Source organism: Salvelinus fontinalis, chromosome 2 (assembly GCF_029448725.1).
Source record: "Salvelinus fontinalis isolate EN_2023a chromosome 2, ASM2944872v1, whole genome shotgun sequence".
In the NCBI taxonomy this organism is placed as follows: Eukaryota; Metazoa; Chordata; class Actinopteri; order Salmoniformes; family Salmonidae; genus Salvelinus; species Salvelinus fontinalis.
In genome coordinates this window covers 40466407-40492632 of record NC_074666.1, presented here as the reverse complement: position 1 = coordinate 40492632, position 26226 = coordinate 40466407, and the positions used below count along the sequence as shown (strand labels likewise).

General features: G+C 41.6%; 1 protein-coding gene across 3 annotated transcripts; it reads right to left on the bottom strand.

Moving 5' to 3' along the window:
• Positions 1–1292: 1292 nt before the first annotated feature.
• On the bottom strand, positions 1293–25624 carry vps26c (VPS26 endosomal protein sorting factor C). 3 transcript variants are annotated; one of them, XM_055874960.1, is made up of 9 exons: positions 12721–12978; positions 9263–9378; positions 8884–9027; positions 8546–8695; positions 7363–7443; positions 6995–7069; positions 3818–3968; positions 1985–2137; positions 1293–1901 (listed from the first exon to the last, which is right to left on the bottom strand). In XM_055874960.1, the coding sequence occupies exons 2-9, from the start codon at positions 9347–9349 to the stop codon at positions 1819–1821; spliced, it is 924 nt and encodes a 307-aa protein (XP_055730935.1). In that variant the 5' UTR covers positions 9350–9378; positions 12721–12978; the 3' UTR covers positions 1293–1818. The 3 variants fall into 3 exon arrangements, with proteins under 3 accessions (XP_055730935.1, XP_055730952.1, XP_055730942.1); XM_055874977.1 differs by lacking the exons at positions 9263–9378; positions 12721–12978 and adding an exon at positions 25408–25624; XM_055874967.1 differs by lacking the exon at positions 9263–9378 and having other exon boundaries at positions 12721–12974.
• Positions 25625–26226: the final 602 nt, after the last annotated feature.

Sequence of the window (26226 nt, the reverse complement as noted above, 5' to 3'; positions counted from 1 at the left end):
AACACTTTATGGAACAAAGGGGACTATGAAGCAACACAAACATTGGCACACACACACTATACATACACGTGGATTTAGTACTGTAGATATGTGGTAGTGGTGTAGTAGGGGCCTGAGGACACACAGTGTGTTGTGAAATCTGTGAATGTATTGTAATGTTTAAATATTTTTATAAACTGTCTTAATTTTGCCGGACCCCAGGAAGAGTAGCTACTGCTTTGGCAGAAGCTAATGGGGATCCATAATAAATACAAATGGTCTGGGGCTGTTTTTCATGTTTCGGGCTAGGCCCTTGAGTTCCAGTGAAGGGAAATCTTAATGTTACAGTATACTATGACATTCTAGACGATTCTGTGCTGCCAACATTTTGGGGAAGGCCCTTGCATGACCATGCCCCTGTCCACAAAGTGAGGTCCATACAGAAATGGTTTGTCGATCGGTGTGGAAGAACTTGATTGGCCTGCACAGAGCCCTGACCTCAACCCCATCAAACACCGTTGGGATAAATTGGAACGCTGACTGCGAACCAGGCCTAATCGCCTAACATCACAAATGCTCTTGTGGCTGAATGGAAGCAAGTCCAGACATCTAGTGGAAAGCCTTCCCAGAAGAGTGGAGGCTGTTATAGCAACAAAGGGGGACCAACTCCATTTCAATGCCCATGATTTTGGAATGAGATGTTCGAGTAGGTGTCCAATTTGTGTGTTGTGGAATGTATTGTAACGTTAAAATTGTATAACTGCCTTAATTTAGCCAGACCCCAAGAACAGTAGCTGATGCCTTGACAGAAGCTAATGGGGATCCATAATAAATACAAATTAATATACTTTTGGTCATGTATATCACTTAGTTCTGGGTTAACAGAGACTAAAATAAAGTAATTTGGTCAGATGCATTTGTTTGTAGTCTGTCCACAAGAGTTGTCTGCAAAAACATTTCTGTGAATTGTGTGATGTAAGTAGCTACTTTTTATTTACCAAGATGGGAGTTTCCTCCAGATGCATCAGGTCCTTAGCCCAGCATTACCTAAAATCTGTTATTTAAGGCTTACGTTGAAAGTGAATTTAATCTGCTGTTGGGACATTAGGTCCAAGTCCTGGGGGGGGTACAGTATATCAGAAAACCAGATCATTACTTTTAGCCAGCCATCTCTGATCTTATGGTTTGGGAATATGGATTCAGTCTAAAAATGTGTCAATCTATACTGTAGAAAATTTACTGAAGCTGCTTAACTCCTTGAGCCAGCTCTTTGGGGTTAAGCCAATACACACAATTTACAATGATAACATAACTGGAATGTTAAAATGCATTTAATAACTTGGTTGATTTTGAATACCTTGTTAGTTTGAAATGCCTCCATTTAGAATGTTCTTTGGGCTACATTTTGACAGTGCCAACATTCAGTTAGAAATTGACCATATTACTGCTAATGATGGGCAATGTCTCTCCAAAAGACTTCTGAAATGCAACAATGCGGCTTCAACGATATCATGAATTGATACACAATTAAGTTACTTGATCCATTTTGACATTTGCACTATTATATTGAAAGGTAGCCCACAATCTTGAACATCCTCTGCTTTTTCAGTCTTTTTTTTCTGAACTGTAGACATACATCCATATAACATTATGTACTTATAGACTGTGTCATTGATTCAGAGCAGGGAAGCCCAGCCAACAGATATGACTGTCTGCCAGGACTTGTAGGCTTGGCTATCTCTGGACTTTGAGTCCTTGGTCACTTCAGGTCGTTCTTGCCCAGGCATGTCAACGGCACTATTCTCTGACCATCCTCCATTGTAGTGGAGCTCTGGGCTCTCACGCTCGGCACAGCTTCAGAGGAAAGTTCTCAGTGATCAGATGTTCATCATGGAGGACAATCACCACATTCACCTCAAACTCTACAGAGGAACAAAGTCAGAACTGTCAGTCATCGGTAAAACTGTTGCACTATTTGACTTGTATTTATTACAGGTTAACTCACCGACTTTAAAGTTGATGGTCTCAAGGGTAGGGCAGGTAAAGAGCCTGGGGAAGACCATGTAGATGGGGATGGGGAGGCTGTGGCAGACATCTCCCTCTGCTATCTGGATGTTCTGGATCTCTGTGGCATCTCTGGCATAGCCCTCAGCACAACCTGGCGCAGATGGAAAAACATGCCATTAACTTCTATAGGAGTGGGTAGGGTCCTGTTTAGACACTAATCTAGATTGGTGAAAGCAAAGTAATGGGAATCTTACTTTCATTCAATCACGTACAGTTCAGATGAACGATACCCTCGAAGGAAGCATTGTTACAGTATTCTACCAGGGCCTGCCCTCTAAATATACGAAACAAAAATATAAAAACGCAACATGTAAAGTGTAGGTTCCATGTTTCATGAGCTGAAATTTAAAAAAATCCCAGAAATGTTCCATACGCACAAAAAGCTTATCTCAAATTGTGTACACAACCCTGTTAGTGAGCAATTCTCATTTGCAAAGAAAATCCATCCATCTGACAGGGGTGGCATATCAAGAAGCTGATTAAACAGCATGACCATTACACAGGTGCACCTTGTGCTGGGGACAATAAAAGGCCACTAAAATGTTCAGTTGTCTCACATAACACAATGCCACAGATGTCTCAAGTTGAGGGAGTGTGCAATTGGCATGCTGACTGCAGGAATGTCCAGCAGAGCTGTTGCCAGAGCATTGAATGTTAATTTCTCTAACATGAGACACCTCTAACTTCATTTTAGATTATTTGGCAATACATCCAAGTGGCCTTACAACCAAAGACCATGTGTAATCACGCCAGTCAAGGACCTCCATTTCCAGCTTCTTCACATACAGGATCGTCTGAAACCAGCCACCTAGAAAGCTGATGAAACTGTGGGTTTGCACAACCAAATAATTTCTGCACAAACTGTCAGAAAACGTTTCAGGGAAGCACATCTGCGTGCTTGTCACCCTTACCATGGCCTTGACCTGACTACAATGGGCAAATGCTCACCTTCATTGGCCCCTGGCACGCTGGAGAAGTGTGCTTTTCACGGATGAATCCCGGTTTCAGCTGTACCGGGAAAATGGCAGACAGAGTGTATGGCGTGGTGTGGGCGAGCGGTTTGCTGATGTCAACATTGTGAACAGAGTGCCCCATGGTGGAGGGGGGGGGTTATGGTATGGGCAGGCATAAGCTATGGACAGCGAACACAATTGTATTTTATCAACGGCAATTTGAATACACAGAGATACCATGACGAGATCCTTAGGCTCATTGTCGTGCCACTCATCCACACCCACCTCATGTTTCAGCATGATAATGCACGGGCCATGTTGCAAGGATCTGTACACAATTCCTGGAAGCAGAAAATGTCCCTTTTCTTTCATGGCATGCACACTCACCAGACATGTCACCCATTGAGCACGTTAGGGATACTCTGGATTGACGTGCATGTTCCAGTTCCCGCCATAATCCAGCGACTTCGCACAGCCATCGAAGAGTAGTGGGACAACATCCCACAGGCCACAATCAACAGCCTGATCAACTCTATGCGAAGGAGCTGTCGCGCTGCATGAGGCAAATGGTGGTCACACCACATACTGACTTGTTTTCTGATCCACACCCCTACTTATTTTTTTAAAGGTATGTGACCAATAGATGTATATCTGTATTCCCAGTCATGTGAAATCCATACGTTAGGGCCTAATGAATTTATTTCAATTGTATGATATCCTTATATGAACTGCAACTCAGTAAAATATTAAATTGCTGCATGTTGCGTTTATATTTTTGTTCAGTGTAGATGGGCTACAATAAGTAGCGTCAGACTCACCGCAGGTCTCTACGCGGACCAGCTGCAGCTCGATGCTCTTGATGGCCACATCAGAGCTCTCCACCACCAGTTCTCCAGTCAGGGGCTTAGTGATCACACAGTTGGTGGCATCCAGGTGGCCCCGGATCAGGAACTTGGGCAGCAAACTCCTCTGAGGGAGACGATGGTGAGTAATACAAAGATGGGATGTTGTTAACGGTCTGAACATTCCTGCTACGGTGTCTGCTGGTTTCCCTCAATTAATTTTGATCAATGACGGAGTAGACCGATTAAGTCCCAGGAAACCAACATCTAGAATGCCAAAAGTTATGCTATACAGTTGAAGTCGTAAGTTTACATACACTTAGGTTGGAGTCATTAAAACTATTTTTCCAACCACTCCACAAATTTCTTGTTAACAAACTATAGTTTTGGCAAGTCGGTTAGGACATCTACTTTGTGCATGACACGTAATTCTTCCAACAATTGTTTACAGACAGATTATTTCACTTATAATTCACTGTATCACAATTCCAGTGGGTTAGAAGTTTACATACACTAAGTTGACTGTGCCTTTAAACAGCTTGGAAAATTCCAGAAAATCATGTCGTGGCTTGAGAAGCTTCTGATGGGCTAATTGACATAATTTGAGTCAATTGGAGGTGTACCTGTGGATGTATTTCAAGGCCTACCTTCAAACTCAGTGCCTCTTTCCTTGACATCATGGAAAAATCAAAAGAAATCAGCCAAAAATTGTAGACCACAAGTCTGGTTCATCCTTGGGAGCAATTTCCAAATGCCTGAAGGTACCACGTTCATCTGTACAAACAATAGTACGCAAGTATAAACACCATGGGACCACGCAGCCGTCATACCGCTCAGGAAGGAGACGTGTTCTGTCTCCTAGAGATGAACGTACTTTGGTGCGAAAAGTGCAAATCAATCCCAGAACAACAGCAAAGGATCTTGTGAAGATGCTGGAGGAAACAGGTACAAAAGTATCTATATCCACAGTAAAACAAGTCCTGTATCGACAACCTGAAAGGCCGCTCAGCAAAGAAGAAGCCACTGCTCCAAAACCGCCAGACTACGGTTTACAACTGCACATGGGGACAAAGATCGTACTTTCTGGAGAAATGTCCTCTGGTCTGATGAAACAAAAATAGAACTGTTTGTTTGGAGGAAAAAGGGGGATGCTTGCAAGCCGAAGAACATCATCCCAACCGTGAAGCACGGGGGTGGCAGCATCATGTTGTGGGGGTGCTTTGCTGCAGGAGGGACTGGTGCACTTCACAAAAAAGATGGCATCATGAGGCAGGACAATTATGTGGATATATTGAAGAAACATCTCACGACATCAGTCAAGAAGTTAAAGCTTGGTCGCAAATGGGTCTTCCAAATGGACAATGACCCCAAGCATACTTCCAAAGTTGTGGCAAAATGGCTTAAGGAAACAAAGTCAATGTATTGGAGTGGCCATCACAAAGCCCTGACCTCAGTCCTATAGAAAATTTGTGGGCAGAACTGAAAAATTGTGTGCGAGCAAGAAGGCCTACAAACCTGACTCAGTTACACCAGCTCTGTCAGGAGGAATGGGCCAAAATTCACCTAACTTATTGTGGGAAGCTTGTGGAAGGCTACCCGAAATGTTTGACCCAAGTTAAACAATTTAAAGGCAATGCTACCAAATACTAATTGAGTGTATGACCCACTTCTGACCCACTGGGAATGTGATGAAAGAAATAAAAGCGGAAATAAATAATTTTCTCTATTATTCTGATATTTGACATTCTTAAAATAAAGTGGTGATTCCAACTGACCTAAGACAGGTCATTTTTACTAGGCCTTAAGGTCAGGAATTGTGAAAAAACTGAGTTTAAATGTATTTGGCTAAGGTGTATGTAAACTTCCGACTTCAACTGTATATATACACAAAAGTATGTGGACACCCCTTCAAATTAGTGGATTCGGCTATTTCAGCCATACCCGTTGCTGACAGGTGTATAAAATCGAGCACACAGCCATGCAATCTCCATAGACAAACATTGGCAGTAGAATGGCCTTACTGAAGAGCTCAGTGACTTTCAACATGGCACCTTCATAGGATGCCACCTTTCCAACAAGTCAGTTCGTCAAATTTCTGCCCTGCTAGAGCTGCCCTGGTCAACTGTAAGTGTTGTTATTGTGAAGTGGAAACGTCTTGCAGCAACAACGGCTCAGCCACGAAGTGGTAGGCCACAAGCTCACAGAACAGGACTGCTGAGTACTGAAGCGTGTAGCACGTAAAAATAATATGTCCTTGGTTGCAACACTCACTAACGTGTTCCAAACTGCCTCTGGAAGCAACGTCAGCACAATAACTGTTTGTAGGCAGCTTCACGAAATGGGTTTCCATGGCCGAGCAGCCGCACACAAGCCTAAGATCACCATGCACAATGCCAAGTGTCAGCTGGAGTGATGTAAAGCTCTCTTCCATTGGCAGTAGAAGCCCGTTCTCTGGAGTGATGAATCACGCATTCCCATCTGGCAGTCCGACAGACGAATCTGGGTTCAGCGGATGCCACGAGAACGCTACCTGCCCGAATGCATAATGCAAACTGTAAAGTTTGGTGGAGGAGGAATAATGGTTTGGGCCTGTTTTTCATGGTTCAGGCTAGGCCCCTTAATTCCAGTGAAGGGAAATCTTAACGCAACAGCAAACAATGACATTCTAGAGGATTATGTGCTTCCAACTTTCTGGCAACAGTTTGGGGAATGCCCTTTCCTGTTTCAGCATGACAATGCCCCTATGCACAAAGTAAGATTCATACCGAAATGGTTTGTCGAGATCGGTGTGGAAGAACTTGACTGGCCTGCACAGATACCTGAACTCAACCCCATCGAACACCTTTGGGATGAATTGGAATTGTGAGCCAGGCCTAATCGGCCAACATCATCAGTGCCGGCCTCACCTATGCTCTTGTGGCTGAATGGAAGCAAGTCACCGCAGCAATGTTCCAACATCGAGTGGAAAGCCATCCCAGAAGAGTGGAGGCTGTTATAGCAGCAAAGGGGGACCAACACCATATTAATGCCCATGATTTTGGAATGAGATGGTCGACAAGTAGGTGTCCACATACATTTAATCTACACTACATGACCAAAAGTAATTTAACATTTTGTAGGTGTTTGGTCATATTCCCGACAGGCCTGCTGTACCTCGCGGACATTCTGCAGGGTCTCTGGCGTGATGGTGAAGTCTACCGGGGTGGGTTGCAGCTTGGCTTTCTGTGGCTGAGAGAAGAGAAAGGGGACAGTCTAACCATGAGTAAATGGTCTGCGTGGCCCCAGAGAAGGAACAGTCCCCTAGTAATCATGTATGATGTCATTGTGTAACTATAGATTACAACATCACTTAACTTCATCTATATTGAAGAAAATTATGAGAAACTACAGGCCTGTTTCTTACTGTAGCTACATGAAACTTAAAATCAAGCAACGTCAGATCATGTTATGGTGGTGTTTTTGTATGGGACTCTCAGAAGAGATGAGATATTGGTCTGAATCAGGATGATGGTTGAGCTCACCAGACAGTGCACCATGAATTCACAGGTCTTGCTCAGGTCTTTGGCCAACAAGGAGCGCTTCATGTCACAACGGAGGGTGTACTGAGAAAATAAACACCATACAATTATTAATATTAGTAACAAGGCTTTTGTGGATACAAATACTTTTTCTCACATGATATTGTCAGGAGAAACAGGCATATGTTTGCTAAAAGCCTGCCTTAAAATAAAGCTGGATTCCTTTTCCAGTGGTAGAATTGAGACTGATAAGTCACCCCCCCATGAGGTTCCTCATCAGTACTATCTGAATTTTAGGTCTAATATTAGATGCAGTACAGAGCCTCCCCTCTGTCTTTTGAATGCCTCGCTTATTCTGGAAAGCAATAAAAAGACCTAATCTACTAGATCGTACTGTTTCAGAAGACATAGCTTTTCAAGCGTAAACATTCTTATTGGACAAAAACAAAGCCTATTAGAGAATTTTTTCCCAAAGGTTTAATGCTCAAGCGTTACACTATTGAAATGTTGGTCTATACCTCATTGATTTTGCAGACTACAGAACACATCTAGATCCTTTCTGAAGCTTGACTGATTCAGGGGACAAAAAAAACTCCAGTTTGAGAGTAAAAATGCCTCGGCAACTACAGAATGCCTTGTTATTTTTACTCCAGCAAAATGTAAGATTGCTGGAAAATGACCTTTCAGCATCTCTTTAATAACATTATTTCATTGCTTAGGCCTATACATCTGCAGTGATGAAAACATGTTTTTTTAAGCAAACATTTAGTCTTCCTTGTATTTTTTGTTGTTGCAGTTTCCTTGAGACAACAAACGACTGGAACACAGGAAATGTCAATCTGTGCCTCTCTCTCTGTCTCTATAATTACACCTCATTAGCGTCAGAGAGGTTTACAATCACAGTTGTTTTTGTATTTCTCCAGATGACATGACAATAAAAGGGATCTTTTAAATTGTCATTAGAAATAGCATGGGCACTGCGTCAGCTAAAGCAGGTCTGACCCAAAGATGGCAGACAAAATGCATACACAATCAATTTTGGACACTGAAATATCTGCTTTGGGAGGTATAGTATGGTTCTCTGGCTGGTCCTTGTCTGACATGGAGAAGAATCTAGGTCAGTCTGAAAACACAGAAGACAGCCATTTGCAAAGTGCAGGGCATGCCCCAGCTCTGTGGTCATTACCTGAATGTTGACGAAAACGCCATGGTAGGTCTCATACAGCACTTTGTTGCCCTTTGTGTGCAGGGGGAACTCAAAGGGAATCTCTGTCTTGCCTCCAGGCACCTTGCCTTGCTTTACCACTTCAATGTTGCTCGTGATAAGTTGAATGGGCTGTTACAGAAAGAGGGGAGAGATCAATCTGTGACATCAGAACCATTGATATACAGACTTAGGTCAGGTATCTATGCTCCATGTTGGCACTAAACAGTCCATGACAACAACAACATAATCTAATCATGTGAAAGAGGCAGTTCAATGTGTGGTGATCCTTGGGCTTGGAAATACCGTTGGACACTCACCTTAACAGAGTTGTAGAAGGCCTCAAAGACTCCCACACTCTTAGAGCTAAGCTGTAGGTTGACAATTCCCTCCATGGTGAGAGTGATGCCCTGGTGCTGGACCACCTCTTTACTAACTATCGCCACAACACCGGCAAGGACCTCCTGACATAATAAACCATAAATTAGATTACAAATATGAAATGCAAAAAGTATCACACTCTTGGTGTTTAGGGTGTTCATAAAGCTGTACTATGACCAGAGGGTTTAGTGAAAAGATACACATAACTGACAAAATAAAGGAAACACCAGCAAAGTGTCTTAAGCCGCCAGAACAGCTTCAGTGCCAGTTGGCATATATTCTACAAGTGTCTGGAACTCTATTGGAGGGATGCGATACCATTCTTCCACAAGACATTCCATCAATTGGTGTTTTGTTGATGGTGGTGGAAAACGCCGTCTCTGGCTCCGCTCCAGAATCTCCCATGAGTTTTCAAATGGGTTGAGATCTGATGACTGACACACACACAATGATGGGATGTTAATTGCGTAATTAACTTAGGTACCACAACTGTATGGAAGCACCTGCTTTCAATATACTTTCTTTCTCTCAAGTGTTTCCTTTATTTTGGCAGTTACTTGTATGTCATCATCTGCGATATGCAACTTTTCAGGGAAGTTAGGAACCAATATACACAGGCAGTTTGAAAAAGCTAGCCTTTGCTTTCCTAACAGAAATGTGCATCCTTTAGCACAAACTCCAAAAAGTTCTGGGAAACTAAAGTCCATGGAGAATAATAGCACCTCCTCCCAGCTGCCCACTGCACCGAGGCTAGGAACCACTGTCACCACCGATAAATCTACGATAATTGAGAATTTCAATAAGCATTTTTCTACAGCTGGCCATGCTTTCCACCTGGCTACCCCTACCCCGGTCAACAGCTCTGCACCCCCTACAGCAACTTGCCCAAGCCACCCCCATTTCTCCTTCACCCAAATCCAGAGCTGATGTTCTGAAAGAGCTGCAAAATCTGGACTTCTACAAATCAGCTGGGCTAGACAATCTGGACCCTCTCTTTCTAAAATGATCCAGGCACAATTGTTGCAACCCCTATTACTAGCCTGTTCAATCTCTCTTTCGTATCGTCTGAGATTCCCAATGATTGGAAAGCTGCCACGATCATCCCCCTCTTCAAAGGGGGAGACACTCTAGACCCAAACTGCTACAGACCTATATCTATTCTAACCTGCCTTTCTAAAGTCTTCGAAAGCCAAGTTAACAAACAGATCACCGACCATTTCGAATCTCACCATACCTTCTCCGCTATGCAATCTGGTTTCCGAGCTGGTCATGGGTGCACCTCAGCTACGCTCAAGGTCCTAAACGATATCATAACCACCATCGATAAAAGACAATACCGTGCAACCGTACTCATCGACCTGGCCAAGGCTTTCGACTCTGTCAATCACCGCATTCTTATCGGCAGACTCAACAGCCTTGGTTTCTCAAATGACTGCCTTGCCTGGTTCACCAACTACTTCTCAGACGGAGTTCAGTGTGTCAAATCGGAGGGCCTGTTGTCCGGACCTCTGGAAGTCTCTATTGGGGTGCCACAGGGTTCAATTCTCGGGCCGACTCTCTTCTCTGTATACATCAGTGAAGTCGCTCCGGCCGGTGATTCTCTGATCCACCTCTACGCAGACAACACCATTCTGTATACTTCTGGCCCTTCTTTGGACACTGTGTTAACTAACCTCCAGACGAGCTTCAATGCCATACAACTCTCCTTCTGTGGCCTGCAACTGCTCTTAAATGCAAGTAAAACTAAATGCATGCTCTTCAACCGATCGCTGCCCGCACCTGCCCGTCCGCCTAGCATCACTACTCTGGACGGTTCTGACTTAGAATATGTGGACAGCTACAAATACCTAGGTGTCTGGTTAGACTGGTTCCTTACTCGCTTTAAGCACCAGCTGTCAGAGCAGCTCACAGATCACTGCACCTGTACATAGCCCATTGGAAAACAGCCCATCCGACTACCTCATCCCCATACTGTATTTATTTATCTTGCTCCTTTGCACCCCAGTATCTCTACTTGCAGTCATCTTCTGCACATCTACCATTCCAGTGTTTAATTGCTATTTTGTAATTACTTTGCCACCATGGCCTATTTATTGCCTTACCTCCCTTATCTTACCTCATTTGCACACACTGTATATAGACTTTTTTTCTACTGTATTATTGACTGTATGTTTGTTTATTCCATGTGTAACTGTGTTGTTGTGTGTCAATCTGCTGTGCTTTATCTTGGCCAGGTCGCAGTTGTAAATGAGAACTTCTTCTCAACTAGCCTACCTGGTTAAATAAAGGTGAAATAAATACAAATATAAAGACTAAACCTTCCAGACTCATATTAAGCATCTCCAATCCAAAAATTTAATCTAGAATCGGCTTCCTATTTCACAAGAAAGCATCCTTCACTCATGCTGCCAAACATACCGTCGTAAAACTGACTACTCTACCGATCCTTGACTTTGACAATGTCATTTACAAAATAGCCCCCAGCACTCTACTCAGCAAATTGGATGCAGTCTATCACAGTGCCATCTGTTTCGTCACCAAAGCCCCATATACTACCCACCACTGCGACCTGTATGCTGTCGTCGGCTGGCCCTCGCTTCATGTTCGTCGCCAAACCCACTGGCTCCAGGTCATCGATAAGTCTTTGCTAGGTAAAGCCCCACCTTATCTCAGCTCACTGGTACCATAGCAGCACCCACCCCAGCAGGTATATTTCACTGGTCACCCCCCAGTTTCTCCTTTGGTCGCCTTTCCTTCCAGTTCTCTGCTGCCAATGATTGGAACGAATTGCAAAAATCACTGAAGCTGGAGACTCATATTTCCCTCACTAACTTTAAGCACCAGCTGTCAGAGCAGCTTACAGATCATTGCACCTGTACATAGCCCATCTGTAAGTAGCCCATCCAACTACCTCATCCCCATATTGTTTTTTGCTACTTTGCACCTCAGTATCTCTACTTGCACATTCATCTTCTACACATCTATCACTCCAGTGTTTATTTGCTAAATTGTAATTATTTCACCACTACAGCCTATTTATTGCCTTACCTACCTAATCTTACTTCATTTGTACACACTCTATATAGACTTTTCTATTGTGTTATTGACTGTACATTCGTTTATTCCATGTGTAACTCTGTTATTGTTTGTGTCACACAGCTTTGCTTTATCTTGGCCAGGTCGCAGTTGTAAATGAGAACTTGTTCTCAACTGGCCTACCTGGTTAAATAAAGGTTAATAAAAAAAATAAAAGAATGTTCGACAACGCAGGACATCCACTAGAGGGCAGTAGAATCCTTACACATTGAAGAAATTGATAACTGCTAATCAGTCAAAATAATCATTATCATCGATTCACCACAAACACATAAAAGGTTGCTCTGTAGTAAGCAATACAATTGGCATGCACACGACTTGCCAAGTTTCCAGAGCTACGAAACACAGCAATTTAACTCAGGGTTAATCTAGCCACTGTATTGTGAAGTTAATGATAAAATTGGAGTAAAACAATGGTCAACACGAGCTAGTAACAGAACATGTCGAGGGTAGAAGAGGTTAAAATACGGGTGGTTAAGTACTTATTTGACACTTCACTGTATCACCTGTCACTGATGCACTTGTTCAAGCTATACCATTTGGAATTACTTCTGCTGAGTACGTGAACTGCTTTATACCCAAACAAGCGTGACACAATGTCATCGCTTCTTACAGTTTGGTAGCATCGATAGTTATACTGTACATCTTACTATGTAAATTTCAGGCAAATTGACCCTTACCCCCTCATGATATACTTTATTTGCTCTTTTCAGTCTGATGTCCAAACTAGCACTCATTTTCGACGATTTGGCGGATATCGATCAAAATGTGTAGCACATCCACAGTAAAGCAAAGACAATCCACCTTTCTCCTCTTCAGCTGCGATATTTCCTCATACACGTCATGTGATAAATTGTAGATACGTCATGTGACCAATACATCCAACCCGCTATGTCCACCCCCAAATTAAGAGAATTTGGCGAGTTCATATGCTAGTCCGGAACTAGAAAACTCGGAAATGTCTGACTTGCTGATTCGTTGAACACGTCACGTGTGCGTCACGTGTATAACTATAACCAGTTAGCATGTCGGAAATGGCCGAGTTTCCTCCGAGTTTCCTCCTTCCGACTAGTACGTCAACGAGTCAAGAGTCAGAGCCAGCAGTCCAATCGCGTTATTTTTACCCTATCAGCCCTCGCGCTGAATCTTTTTTATTCATTTTTATTAACAACAAATCAATACAGAAAGTACATAAGGGAACACAAGTATATATAGATTATATATAATAGACAATCGAGCTAGGGGGTACAATATCACATTACAATTACACAAGGACCTTAAGGGACATACATACACTTACAATTCTAACAGCTTTTTTGTTAGTAGAGTATTTAACTGTCTTAAAATACAGTTCAATTTCTTTTTGTAGGGTAAGAAAATGTGTTTTTTTGTTAGTAAATTTACATTTGTGTATATGAAATTTGGCCAAAAGAATAATGAAATTAATTACATAAAAATGTTTCAGCTTATTTTTTATCGTATGTAAAGAATCCAAGCAGTAAATCTCTCCACAATAGTGTCAAATCTTCATAAATGTGTTCAATTATAAATCTACTGATGTCTTGCCACAGTTTTCTTACATGTATACAATGCCAAAAAAGATGCAACACTGTTTCTGGGTGGTCATTACAAAAGGAGCAATTTGAGTTTATGTTTTCCTTAAATGTCTTCATATAGTGGTTGGCAGGATAATATTTATGAATAATTTTAAAGGAAACTTCCTTAATTTTGTTAACAAGTAGGTATGTGTGTGGCAATATCCAAACTTTTTCCCAACTGATATTATCAATAAATCCATTCTAATAAGGCATGACATAAGGTATAGATACAACATCCTGCTGAAACAAGGTTCGTATCGCTCTGTTGTTGAATGGACCAAAAGAAAAACAAATATTTTCTACTGATGAGTCAACAGGGTCAATAGAAGGTAGGCTCTGAGGGTCAGGTCTTGACACGTTCCTGAATAACAGAGCAACACCTGAGGGAATGGCGTCTAAAACATTTGCAAAATCTTTAGGTGTTACAGGGACCTTGTAAAGTGATAAGAATTCCTTATAACTGAGTAAAAGACCCTCTGCATTTACCAGTTGGCTCACCAATAGGATATTATTTCGGAACCAATATTCTAAAAACAAAGAAGTATTTTTATACAATATATCCCGATTATTCCATATATAATATCTGTTTGGAGAAAAATTATGTTTATAAATTAAGGACCATGACAAGAAAACCTACCGATAGAAAAGCAGAAAGTTTCACTGGAATTTTGGCAATATTATAATTGCAAAGCAACGTGAAGTTAAGGCCACCAAAAGTAAAGAAGACATGATGAGGAATAAAATTCCAGATAGAAGTGGGTCTTCTTAGGAATTGTTTTATCCAATTGATCTTAAAAGTATTATTTAAAGTAGTAAAGTCCAGAAAATTCAGTCTACCATTCTCATAAGTGTTCATTACAACAGTTTCCCTAATGTAATGGGTACGGTTTCTCCAAAGAAAGTTGAAAAGCATCTGGTCTATCTCCTTGCTTATTTTACAATGATTGCATCCAGGACTTCTTTAATTATTTTTGCAAGTAGTAAGGCTAATATCTTATAGTCATTATTAAGAAGACAAATTGGATGCTAGTTATCAATGAGCAGCACTTCTTTTTTAGGCTTAGGTATCTGTGTTATTAACCACTGACTCATTGTAGGAAGGAGAACATTGTTTTTAATACTCTCTAAAAATACTTCAAAAAGAAATGGAGCTATTTGTTCAGAAAATAATTTGTAAAATTCTGATGTAATTCCATTAACACCTGGTGATTTATTGCTCTTTAGATGTTTGATAGACTCTATAATCTCTTCAACTTTGATGGGTTCATCACACTGTTTAGATTCTATATCACTGATAGAGTGAACATTATTCAGTGAGTTAAAAAACATATCTGTGGATTCCTGACAGTACATAGAGCTATACAATTTTCTGTAAAAATTGACACAGTATTTAGCGATTAATTTTTGGTCATCTGTAATAACACCATCAATGTTTAATTTATGGATAGTGTTATTTTTAGAGTGAGATTTCTCAAGTCTAAAGAAATAGGATGAATTCTGTTCTCCCTCCTCAATCCATTTTTTCATAGATCTAATAAAGGCTCCTTCTGCTTTTAATCTATATATATATTATCCAGTTTATTTTGTAACTCAATTAGTTCCATCTTCTCCTCCCCCGAGAGGCCGGCTGGGGACCTCTGAGAAAATGAAGTTATCTTAACGATCACCTTTTCCTACTCAGCTCTTCTGGTCTTAGCAAGATTACTACCATATTTTCTAAGGTATTTGGACACCTCAAATTTAAAGCGCTCCCAGTTCTTGCAATAAGATTTTTCTTCACAAGCCCTTTCCCAAAAGTGTGAGAGCAGATCTTTAACCTCAAATTTAACTATATCATTATTTAATAATGAGCTATTTAGCTTCAAGTAGGAAGCTCTGCCAAGGTTACTATCAGGGGTAAATATTTTGATATCAATGTAAATGGCCCTATGGTCTGTGAGGGGAGTAGTACAGATATTTGTAGTAACACACTCACTATCAATACATTTGGATATAAGCCAAAAATCTATTCTGGATTGTCTGGAACCTGTTTTGTTACTCCAAGTGAATAATCTGTCGGCCGGAAACCTCTCTCTCCATATATCAGTAAGATCAAACTTTTCCATAAAAAGTATTAAACCCAAATTCTGATTGGTTGGTCTACCTGGGGGCCATCTATCAGTTGAATTATCTATAGTAATGTTAAAGTCCCCTCCTATCAATAATAACGAATTGGGAAATTTAGATAACCAATGAAGTATGTGTTTCTCTATAGATTCAAGCAACTCATCATTCTCATGTTTGGTGTTGTAACCGTAGAAGTTTACAGTAATGAGCGTAATGTCATTGTAACTGATCACAAGACAAAGTGACCAAAGGGGTCAGATTCCGAGTGTAGAATATTACCACCAAAGGTATTTTTCATTGTAGTGACACCAGCGGAGCGTTCAGATCCATGGGAAAGCCAAATATCGTTGCGCCACTATAACCTCCATAAGTTGGCATCAGCCGAAATTGAGTGAAACTCTTGAAGAAAGCAAAAATCTGTTCGAAATTGTTTAGCAAATAAAAATAAGGCCTTGCGGTTCACATTAGTTTCTCTTAATGCTAGGGGGTTACGAAACAAAGACAAAGACAAAACAACAAAGATTATATACTGTAGTAGGATGAGTCAAAGACGTAGGAGCAGTGAACGTAAACGATAAGGAACCGAGATCTGCACCATTTAAGTCAATTTAAAGTGAAAATAGCTTATTCCATCAACTTTGAGCTAGACGTTATCCGGCTTTGAAATTCAACTCAACTGAAAATTATGTTCAAGACCAAACCAAGGGTTCTTGTAGTAAGAGAGACTAAAAACCCTCTTTAGTGTAATCAGGAACTATTCTGAGACATAAAATACAAAATAATAATTTAAATAAAAGGGTACCTACTATTTTAAGTGCATATGAAAACTGATCATAAAATAATTGAATAAAAAATGTTTTACATATACACGTTCCTAAGATATTTTTTTGGAAATAAGTATTAATAACTAAATGGAACAATAACCGTGTAAAGTCAGAGCAGACCTGTATGCCCTTTAAAACAGTATCTTAGTTACTGTATACATAAAAAATAAATACAGCTTTCAATCTTCTTCGTAAGTTTGTAAACAAAATAGGTCTTCTGGTCAAACAAGAACAAACTAATAAATTGAAGTACCTGAGTATTCCTGAAAAATAGTCACCTGATGCTTGTTAGGTAAACAACATAAGGAAAATGAGAATACCATGGCTGAAACCATCAACCTGTTCCTTCTGGTGAGATTTTAGGGAGGAATGTGGATTTCTGAACCGTTGATGAAGCCTCGTCCTCCGACGAAGTAAGCAGCCTTTCCCTCATTTCGTGCTATCTTGATCGTTGGCCACAACTTGTTCCTTCTTTCTATGTCCTCCGGGCTGAGATGCTCGGCGAAACGCATACCATGGCTCTGAAGGAAGGCGTTCTTCCTAGCAGCTTTCCAGACAGCATCCCTGTAGAATCTGGCAGTGAAGAGGATGATGATACCCCTTGGTCTTGAATCGTTTTGCTGTTTCTTCTTGCACAACGTCGATGGTATCACCAACTTTGTTCTTCTCTGCAGGCATTACTTCTTGGCAGATGCGGATGGCCTCTTCTCGCACATCTTCATTCTCCACCTCGCGCTGAATCTTAGGTAGCTGCCTCGCTGGAGTGAGTCATAATGGGCGTGTCGAGAGAAGTGGGAGGATGGGGAGAAATGGGACAATCAAGATCAGTGACAGTTGGGTGGAAAGAGAGGAAATGGCTACTGTGCTTGAATCTGAAAGTGCGGCAAGTAAAGTGTGCGACATTTAATGGAAAATAGTGAAATCAAAGAATGGAACAAAACGAGCCAAAGTTGCAGTAGAAGACAAGGACCTGTCCAATAATGCTTTTCTTATTGGACTGTGTTTTTTGGACAAGGAGATTCATTTGGAAAATCCATTTGTAATATCGAGGACTGTGAAGAAAGCAGTGGATTGAATCAAGGTGACTAGAAGCATCCTTGTTTTGTTTAATTGTGTTAATGAAGAACAGAAGAAGCATGCACTAGGTCTGGCAAAATTGTCCACGTCAGAAGTAACGTATTGCTCTTCGGAGCAGGGCACCTGCCAAAGGAGTTATAGCTGGAGTCTCGTTGGATATAGATGACAACTACCATAGTCACAAAATCACAGGAGTGGCACGTTGCCTGACCCGTATGGTAAATGGAAGGAAGGAGAAAAGCCTATCGATATTGTTGTTTGAGGAGACTCTACCTTAATATGTGAAGCTTGGACATGTGAGGTATGTGGTGAGAGCATTTGTGTCCTAACCATTACAGTGTGGGAATTGTAAAGGATATGGTCATGTGTCAAATCTTTTCAGACGGGAGAAGTATAGTATTGAAGAATCTGTCATTCAGTCCGGACTTCCTTGAGTGCCCTATTAGGGTGAAAGAGGTAGAGGTGTCAAGGTTCAGGGCTGTGCAGCAGATCACCTATGTGGAGGCGGTGAATAGTGTTGAAAATATGGCAGTGGATGCATTGCAACCAGTTCCTAGTGTTTTAAGTCAATCGAGTGATCTGGATACACTCATTGTGAAGAAAATGGATTTTGTGGCATTTATAGCCACAGGGATTAATTGTACAGCACAAGGGTCTAAGAAGCTGGAGATCACTATTTGCAGCTGAGAAGTTTTTGGGGCTCCATGACTTCACGGCAGAAGCAGAAGCACTGCAAGGACTATTGTCGCTAGGAAATGTCCCGCCCTCACAGGAGTCTTTTGAGCCTGTGAATGGACCTGATTAGAATGTATGAATTAATTTTTACAGAAAAGCAGGTTGATTTAGTTTAGTTAACACACTTTAAGGTTTCAGTCTAACTTTATGTAGAAGTCATTAGGTTAATTTGACAGTATTTTCATAATAGAAACATGACATTATATATGTTACGTTGCCTACAGTGGATTTCTGGTAGGAGTCATATTGATAGATTTTATTTTTGACCTTGTCATTGAATAGGATGTCAATACAATACCGAGCCCAGAAGTTCCCATTCTAAGGTGGTTGGCTACCAGATTCTACAAGAGTAGTTTATTGAGCCAAAAACTTTGTCATCCTTTGACGATAGCCGTGAGCTATAATAAGGAAATATAGATTTACTGGTAAATGAAAAACCTGTATTGTCTGTTTGGTGCCTAATAATAAGCCTACAAAGGTAGTTATAATAAGTGTTATTAACAAAACACAATTTTATTGTCATCATATGATAGCCAAACAGACGTTATGAGTTATAGACGTAATATGTATCGGTAAAAAGTGACAACTTTTATTTGAATTTTAGTTTAAGATGTTTGTTATTTGTGTTTTGTTAACATTCAACTGACACAGTATGATTCTATCAAGATTAGATCGCGCCTTTTTAGCTCTCCCGATCTTGTTTCACACGATAACTTCATCCCCAGGCTGGCCTGAAGTGACACGTTCAGGAACACCACTCAATCAAAACCGTAACCAATCGCAGAGAAATCATTCAGCGCCTGATCCTCCCATCAGTGCTCCCTATCCTCCCACTTCTCTCGACACGTCCATTAAAAGAGTAATTCCTGTGATGCAGCTACCTACACTTGCTGGCGTTAGCCTCCCTCAGGTTATTCCCTGTCGAGACCGGATGCAGCTTGATTGTCATCTTAAGTGGGGGTCCAATCACAACAGTTGTCCCCTCAGCCCTCGATTTAGCTCTAGGGAGTGAGTGAACAAAGGTTACGTATGTAACCACGTTTATGTGAGCTATTGGATCACTCCAATATGGTAGATCACCAACAAGATGATTGGAGTGATCCAATAGCTCAAATAACCGTGGTTACATACGTAACCTTCGTTATGTAACACTATATTGGATCACTCCAAAATGGTATCTTTCCGCTCGGCAGGATACATCGTCCAGTTCGAAGTGAGTAATCGCTGACGAGGATTGGAGTGATCCAATAGCTCACATAACCTTGGTTACATACGTAACCTTCATGTATTACCCTCTCCATATTCCTTCCATACAACTTCAAGTAGATTTCCCCCCAAACCTTCCTTCTAGAAAAAAAAAAACACAGTCTGTTTTCTCAACTGAAAACTTGAAACCCCACCACTGCTCAACTTCACTAATCACTTCTTGAACTCTTCTGGCTGTATGGTTAATATTTCACCCTCTCTTCCACAGTTCTTCATCATCCGCAAACAATGACCTCCCAATATCAGGTCTCACCTAGGAGAATACATCATCAATCATAATGGAGAACAACAAAGTACTAATGATACTTCCCTGGGGGGTACCATTATCTACCTCATCGCTTTCTGATATAGCTCCCCACCCTTACTTGTATTGATCACCCAAAAATAAAATCCCTTTTCCAGTTAAAAACCCTGCCTTCCTTCCCCATCATATCATAAACCTCTACATCAAAGAAAACAGCTACCACCACCTCCTTATTTGCCTGTGCCTTCTGTATGACTACTCATGGGACAGTACAGGATCATTCCCCTGCCTTTCCTGAACCCACTTTGATCAGGTGACATAAGTCCTCTACTCCAGAAAATACATCAGCCTTTCCGTTATCATCCTTTCCATAAGTTTACATGCATGAGATGTCAACGCTATCGGCCTATAGCTTGAAGCACTAGTAGGGTTTCCCCTAGTTTCCGTATCGGCACCACTACAGCCTGCTTCCAACTTCCAGGCAGTTTCCCTTCCTTCCACACTTTATTGTAAAGGCCCCATTGCAGTGTCACTGAGATGAGCCATCGTGATGTAACACATCTGATCCTTCCCAGGAGATGTTATCCCAGCTTTAGCTAATGCATCCCCCACCATCTCTCTGATCCAGGAACCCTGGATGTTCTCCTCTGACCCCATCTCTCCCACGTTGCCCCTCTTCTGTCAGATTATAATCTGCTGTGCACCTTCACAAATGCCTGGGCTAACATCGCTGCCTTCTCAGTAGCTCTCACTGCAACTATCTCCAGCTCTCACTGCAACTATCTTTTCAACATTCTGAAAGCCCTGTTCCTACACGTCACAGCTTCTCTACACTCCTCAGTCCACTCTTTCTCCTCCCTGTGCCCTTAGGAATCACCTGCCTTGTGACCCCTAATATTGCTTCTCTTACTCCATCATTCACTGTTTCTATAACTGATTTGATATCAGCCGTAGGCAGCTCCTGTTCACTCAACTCCTGAAACTGAACCTACTCTACCCGACTCAAATATCCATCTCCTCAATCAATTTCCAACTGATTCTTAAACCCTCAATCCTACAGTACACATATGATAGTGATCACTACCCCCTGTAGATTCCTCAAACCTCCCAACTACATCTGCCAGCCATTGAACTTGATATCAAAGTTAGATCCAGAGCAGATTCATTTCCAGTTACTGGGTCATTCCTGGCCATCCAGTAGCTCCTCCTGTCCATTTACATCAGTCCGTAACCCTCCCCAGAGCGTACTATGAGCATTAAAATCCCCACACCACATTACCCGTATCTTATGTTGACCTTCTACATTCCCAAGGGCCATCAACTCTAGTCTCTTACACAGGTTGTAAAAGTTCACTATTACTATATTCCTCCCTCCCAACACACCTCTACCACGACATACTGTTCAACTCCCTCTCCTACACACCTACAGTGGGGAGAAGAAGTATTTGATACACTACCGATTTTGCAGGTTTTCCTACTTACAAAGCATGTAGAGGTCTGTAATTTTTATCATAGGTACACTTCAACTGTGAGACGGAATCTAAAACAAAAATCCAGAAAATCACATTGTATGATTTTTAAGTAATTAATTTGCATTTTATTGCATGCCATAAGTATTTGATACATCAGAAAAGCAGAACTTAATATTTGATACAGAAACCTTTGTTTGCAATTACAGAGATCATACGTTTCCTGTAGTTCTTGACCAGGTTTGCACACACTACAGAAGGGATTTTGGCCCACTCCTCCATACAGACCTTCTGCAGATCCTTCAGGTTTCGGGGCTGTCGCTGGGCAATACGGACTTTCAACTCCCTCCAAAGATTTTCTATTGGGTTCAGGTCTGGAGACTGGCTAGGCCACTCCAGGACCTTGAGATGCTTCTTACGGAGCCACTCCTTAGTTGCCCTGGCTGTGTGTTTCGGGTCGTTGTCATGCTGGAAGACCTAGCCACGACCCATCTTCAATGCTCTTACTGAGGGAAGGAGGTTGTTGGCCAAGATCTCGCGATACATGGCCCCATCCATCCTCCCCTCAATACGATGCAGTCGTCCTGTCCCCTTTGCAGAAAAGCATCCCCAAAGAATGATGTTTCCACCTCCGTGCTTCACGGTTGGGATGGTGTTCTTGGGGTTGTACTCATCCTTCTTCTTCCTCCAAACACGGCGAGTGGAGTTTAGACCAAAAAGCTCTATTTTTGTCTCATCAGACCACATGACCTTCTCCCATTCCTCCTCTGGATCATCCAAATGGTCATTGGCAAACTTCAGACGGGCCTGGACATGCGCTGGCTTGAGCAGGGGGACCTTGCGTGTGCTGCAGGATTTTAATCCATGACGGCATAGTGTGTTACTAATGGTTTTCGTTGAGACTGTGGTCCCAGCTCTCTTCAGGTCATTGACCAGGTCCTGCCGTGTAGTTCTGGGCTGATCCCTCTTCCTCATGATCATTGATGCCCCACGAGGTGAGATCTTGCATGGAGCCCCAGACCGAGGGTGATTGACCGTCATCTTGAACTTCTTCCATTTTCTAATAATTGCGCCAACAGTTGATGCCTTCTCACCAAGCTGCTTGCCTATTGTCCTGTAGCCCATCCCAGCCTTGTGCACGTCTACAATTTTATCCCTGATGTCCTTACACAGCTCTCTGGTCTTGGCCATTGTGGAGAGGTTGGAGTCTGTTTGATTGAGTGTGTGGACAGGTGTCTTTAATACAGGTAATGAGTTCAAACAGGTGCAGTTAATACAGGTAATGAGTGGAGAACAGGAGGGCTTCTTAAAGAAAAACTAACAGGTCTGTGAGAGCTGGAATTCTTACTGGTTGGTAGGTGATCAAATACTTATGTCATGCAATAAAATGCAAATTAATTACTTAAAAATCATATGTGATTTTCTGGATTTTTGTTTTAGATTCCGTCTCTCACAGTTGAAGTGTACCTATGATAAAAATTACAGACCTCTACATTCTTTGTAAGTAGGAAAACCTGCAAAATCGGCAGTGCATCAAATTCTTGTTCTCCCCACTGTATATGGGATTGTCTGCTTCATAAATGTAGCACCCCCCCCCCCCCCCCCATCTCTACGGACTGCAACATAACCTTGTAATACAAAATCTAGAGTAGGTTTAAGCCATGTCTCCATATCACATCAGGTTTGGCTGGTAACTCCTCAAGAAACTGTATTTTTTTGTTTTGTTTTTACTCTTTTTATTGGTATTTTTTTCAGTTACAGTAAACAATGCTTGAAATACAGTACATTGCACATGTGATTTTTATACATTCGATATACCATGGGAACATGCTTTTTTAACAAGGTAGGAATGTATATGCCCATTCGAAAATGTTAAATACTTAAGTAATACTTTCATAACAAAACATACATTAGAAACAACAAAGTGCACACAAAAAAACATGGCTAGTCTTCAAAACGAATAGAAAATTATAATAAGACAGGATAATATTAAACACTCACAAAGGTAGATAAATTAAATACACAGCTTAGGTCGGCAGTTTACTGTAGAGTGGAGGGAAATTTCAGTGTCTCTACATAGGTAAAGAAAGGTTGCCACATTCGGGTAGAATTTGTCAGAAGGGTACATTTTATCTTCTCCAATTTACTAAAGTGTAAGACATTTTTAATCCACACAAAATGAGAGGGAGGAGAGGGCGAATTCCACAGAAGTAAAATCAACATTCTTGCCAACAAACTCAAGGGCTACAAATATGTGTATTTTGGTAGTGTAATAGTATCAGGTAATGATGTGGCCCCCAAATAATGATGTTTTGGCAGTAGGCGCAAAATGCACTTGTAATACTTTAGATATGGTATCAAAGATGGCAGACCAATAGTTATGTCGAGAAGAGCAGGACCAAAATATATGTATTAATGAAGCAGGAGCTTACCGACGACACCTCATCAGGATAGATCTTGGAGAGCCTGAGTTTAGTCCAGTGAGTGCGGTGGAGGATTTTGCATTGGATCAAACAATGTTTAGCACAAATAGAAGAGGAGTGGACATGGTACAGAATATCTTCCCATTTGTCATCAGTAAACTCATCACCTAGATCCTGTTCCCATAAAGTTTTAATAGCTGTGAATGAAGGATTATGAAGAGTACATTTTATCATAGCTATAAAAAATAATACCTTTTACTGTTGGGGATGGTGTGGAAAATGAATCAGTAGGAGGGGCCACAGGAAGAGTGGGGAATTGAGGTCATGTCACGGACAAAGCTGCGCACTTGTAGATATCTAAGGAAATGACTATTCGGAAGGTGGAATTTATCTGAGAGTTGTTGGAAAGATGCAAACTAGGGATGGAGGGAAAACTTGATTTCTGAGTAGAGGGGCCATTAATGAATAGGTTTGCTAACCAAAGTGAAGTCAATTGGAGGTGTACCTGTGGATGTATTTCAAGGCCTACCTTCAAACTCAGTGCCTCTTTGCGTGACATCATAGGGAAATCAGCCAAGACCTCAGAAAATAAATTGTAGCTCTCCACACGTTTGGTTCATCCTTGGGAGCAATTTCCAAATGCCTGAAGGTACCACGTTTATCTGTACACACAATAGTACGCACGTATAAACATGTGACCACGCAGCCGTCATACCGCTCAGGAAGGAGACGCATTCTGTCTCCTAGAGATGAACATACTTTGGTGCGAAAAGTGCAAATCAATCACAGAACAGCAAAGGATCATGTGAAGATGCTGGAGGAAACAGGTCCTTGAGGTCACATGACCAAGGCCCTTCTCCCCCGATTGCTCAGTTTGGCCGGGCGGCTGGCTTTAGGAAGAGTCTTGGTGGTTACAAACTTCTTTCATTTAAGAATGATGGAGGCCACTGTGTTCTTTGGGACCTTCAATGATGCAGACATTTTTTGGTACACTTCCCCAGATCTGTGCCTCGACACAATCTTGTCTCAGAGCTCCTACGGACAATTCCTTCGACCTCATGGCTTGTTTTTTTCTCTGACATGCACTGTCAACTGTGGACCTTATATAGACAGGTGTGTGCCTTTCCAAATCATGTCCAATCAATTGAATTTACCACAGGTGGACTCTAATCAAGTTGTAGAAACATCCTAAGGATGATCAATGAAAACAGGATGAACATGAGCTCAATTTTGAGTCTCATAGCAAAGGGTCTGAATACTTATGTAAATAAGGTATTTGTTTTTTATTTTTAATACATTTGCAAAAATGTCTAAAAACATTCATCCATTTTAGAATAAGGCTGTCACGTAACAAAATGTGGAGTAAGTCAAGTGGTCAGAAGACTTAACGAATGCACCGTACCTGCTTGAGTTTGAGCGCCTTGTCATACATATCTCAGTCAAAACATTACGAACCGAACTTCCCTCATCAACTCTCCTCTGAGAAGACCTACAAAGGCTCTTCAGGCTTCGTCTTATTAACCTTGACTACCCTACCTCCACCTTTTTACACTCCACAACTACACTCCATCCCATCCTCAACTCCTAACCCTCTACCTTTCCATCCTCAACTCCTAACCCCCTACCTTTCCATCCATCTCTGCTCCAGTCACAGTGCAGTGTTGCTCATCCACCTCCACCGGATTTCTTCACGTTTCGTCAAGTTCTCGCGTGTTTCAACGAGGGGCTGTGCGTTCTATGGAAAATAATGAACGACGTGAAAGGTGTGTTTCACGACGTGCTAGCGTCGATGCTAGCGTCGTGCTAGCGTCGTTCACATGCTAATTGAACTAGGAACTCTGACATTTCCAACTTGCTAACTGGTTGTAGTTATACACGTGCCGCATCTTCTTCTTCTATGATATCATTGCAGTCCGCAAACAAACGTTCAAGGTGCATGCCGCCACCTACTGTGCTGGAGTGTGCATTCAATCATGCTCTGCCTAATTCTGTACTACTAAGAAAAGAAAATGTAAAAAACAAATAAATCCCGATTACCAGCAATCTATTTTACAGCCTCTGCATATGATACATCATGATTGATTCTACTGTATATCTCTGAGCCTCCCTAGCCTCTATGCACCTGGCATCCACCAAATTCTGCATATGCCCCCCCACACAATTACAACACTTAACCTTCACATTGCTCCCACATTTACCATAATGATGTCCCCATCCACACTTGGCACATCTTTTCTTTCCTGACCAGTTACATGTCCCATTCTTTGGCATTTAAAACACTGCAATGGGGATGGGACAAACTAAGGAATCCTATCTATACTTTTCCAGGCAAAATCTTCTTAAAACCTCAGCAGCACTGATAAGCTTTCACTTCTTTGACCCTATTTTCTACTGATCAACATTTTGGCCTCAATCACTCTGCCTCCCTTCACATTTTCTTTAAT

What these genes read in the sequence shown, in the direction of transcription:
- vps26c (XM_055874960.1), bottom strand. Translation starts at nt 9,349, where the DNA reads ATGGGAGATTCTGGAGCGGAGCCAGAGACGGCGTTTTCCACCACCATC. An exon ending in AATTCATGGTGCACTGTCTG is followed by an intron (nt 7,070 to 7,362) that starts GTGAGCTCAACC and finishes CTCTTCTCTCAG; the next exon opens with CCACAGAAAGCCAAGCTGCA. An exon ending in CCCTGCAGAATGTCCGCGAG is followed by an intron (nt 3,969 to 6,994) that starts GTACAGCAGGCC and finishes CGTCTCCCTCAG; the next exon opens with AGGAGTTTGCTGCCCAAGTT.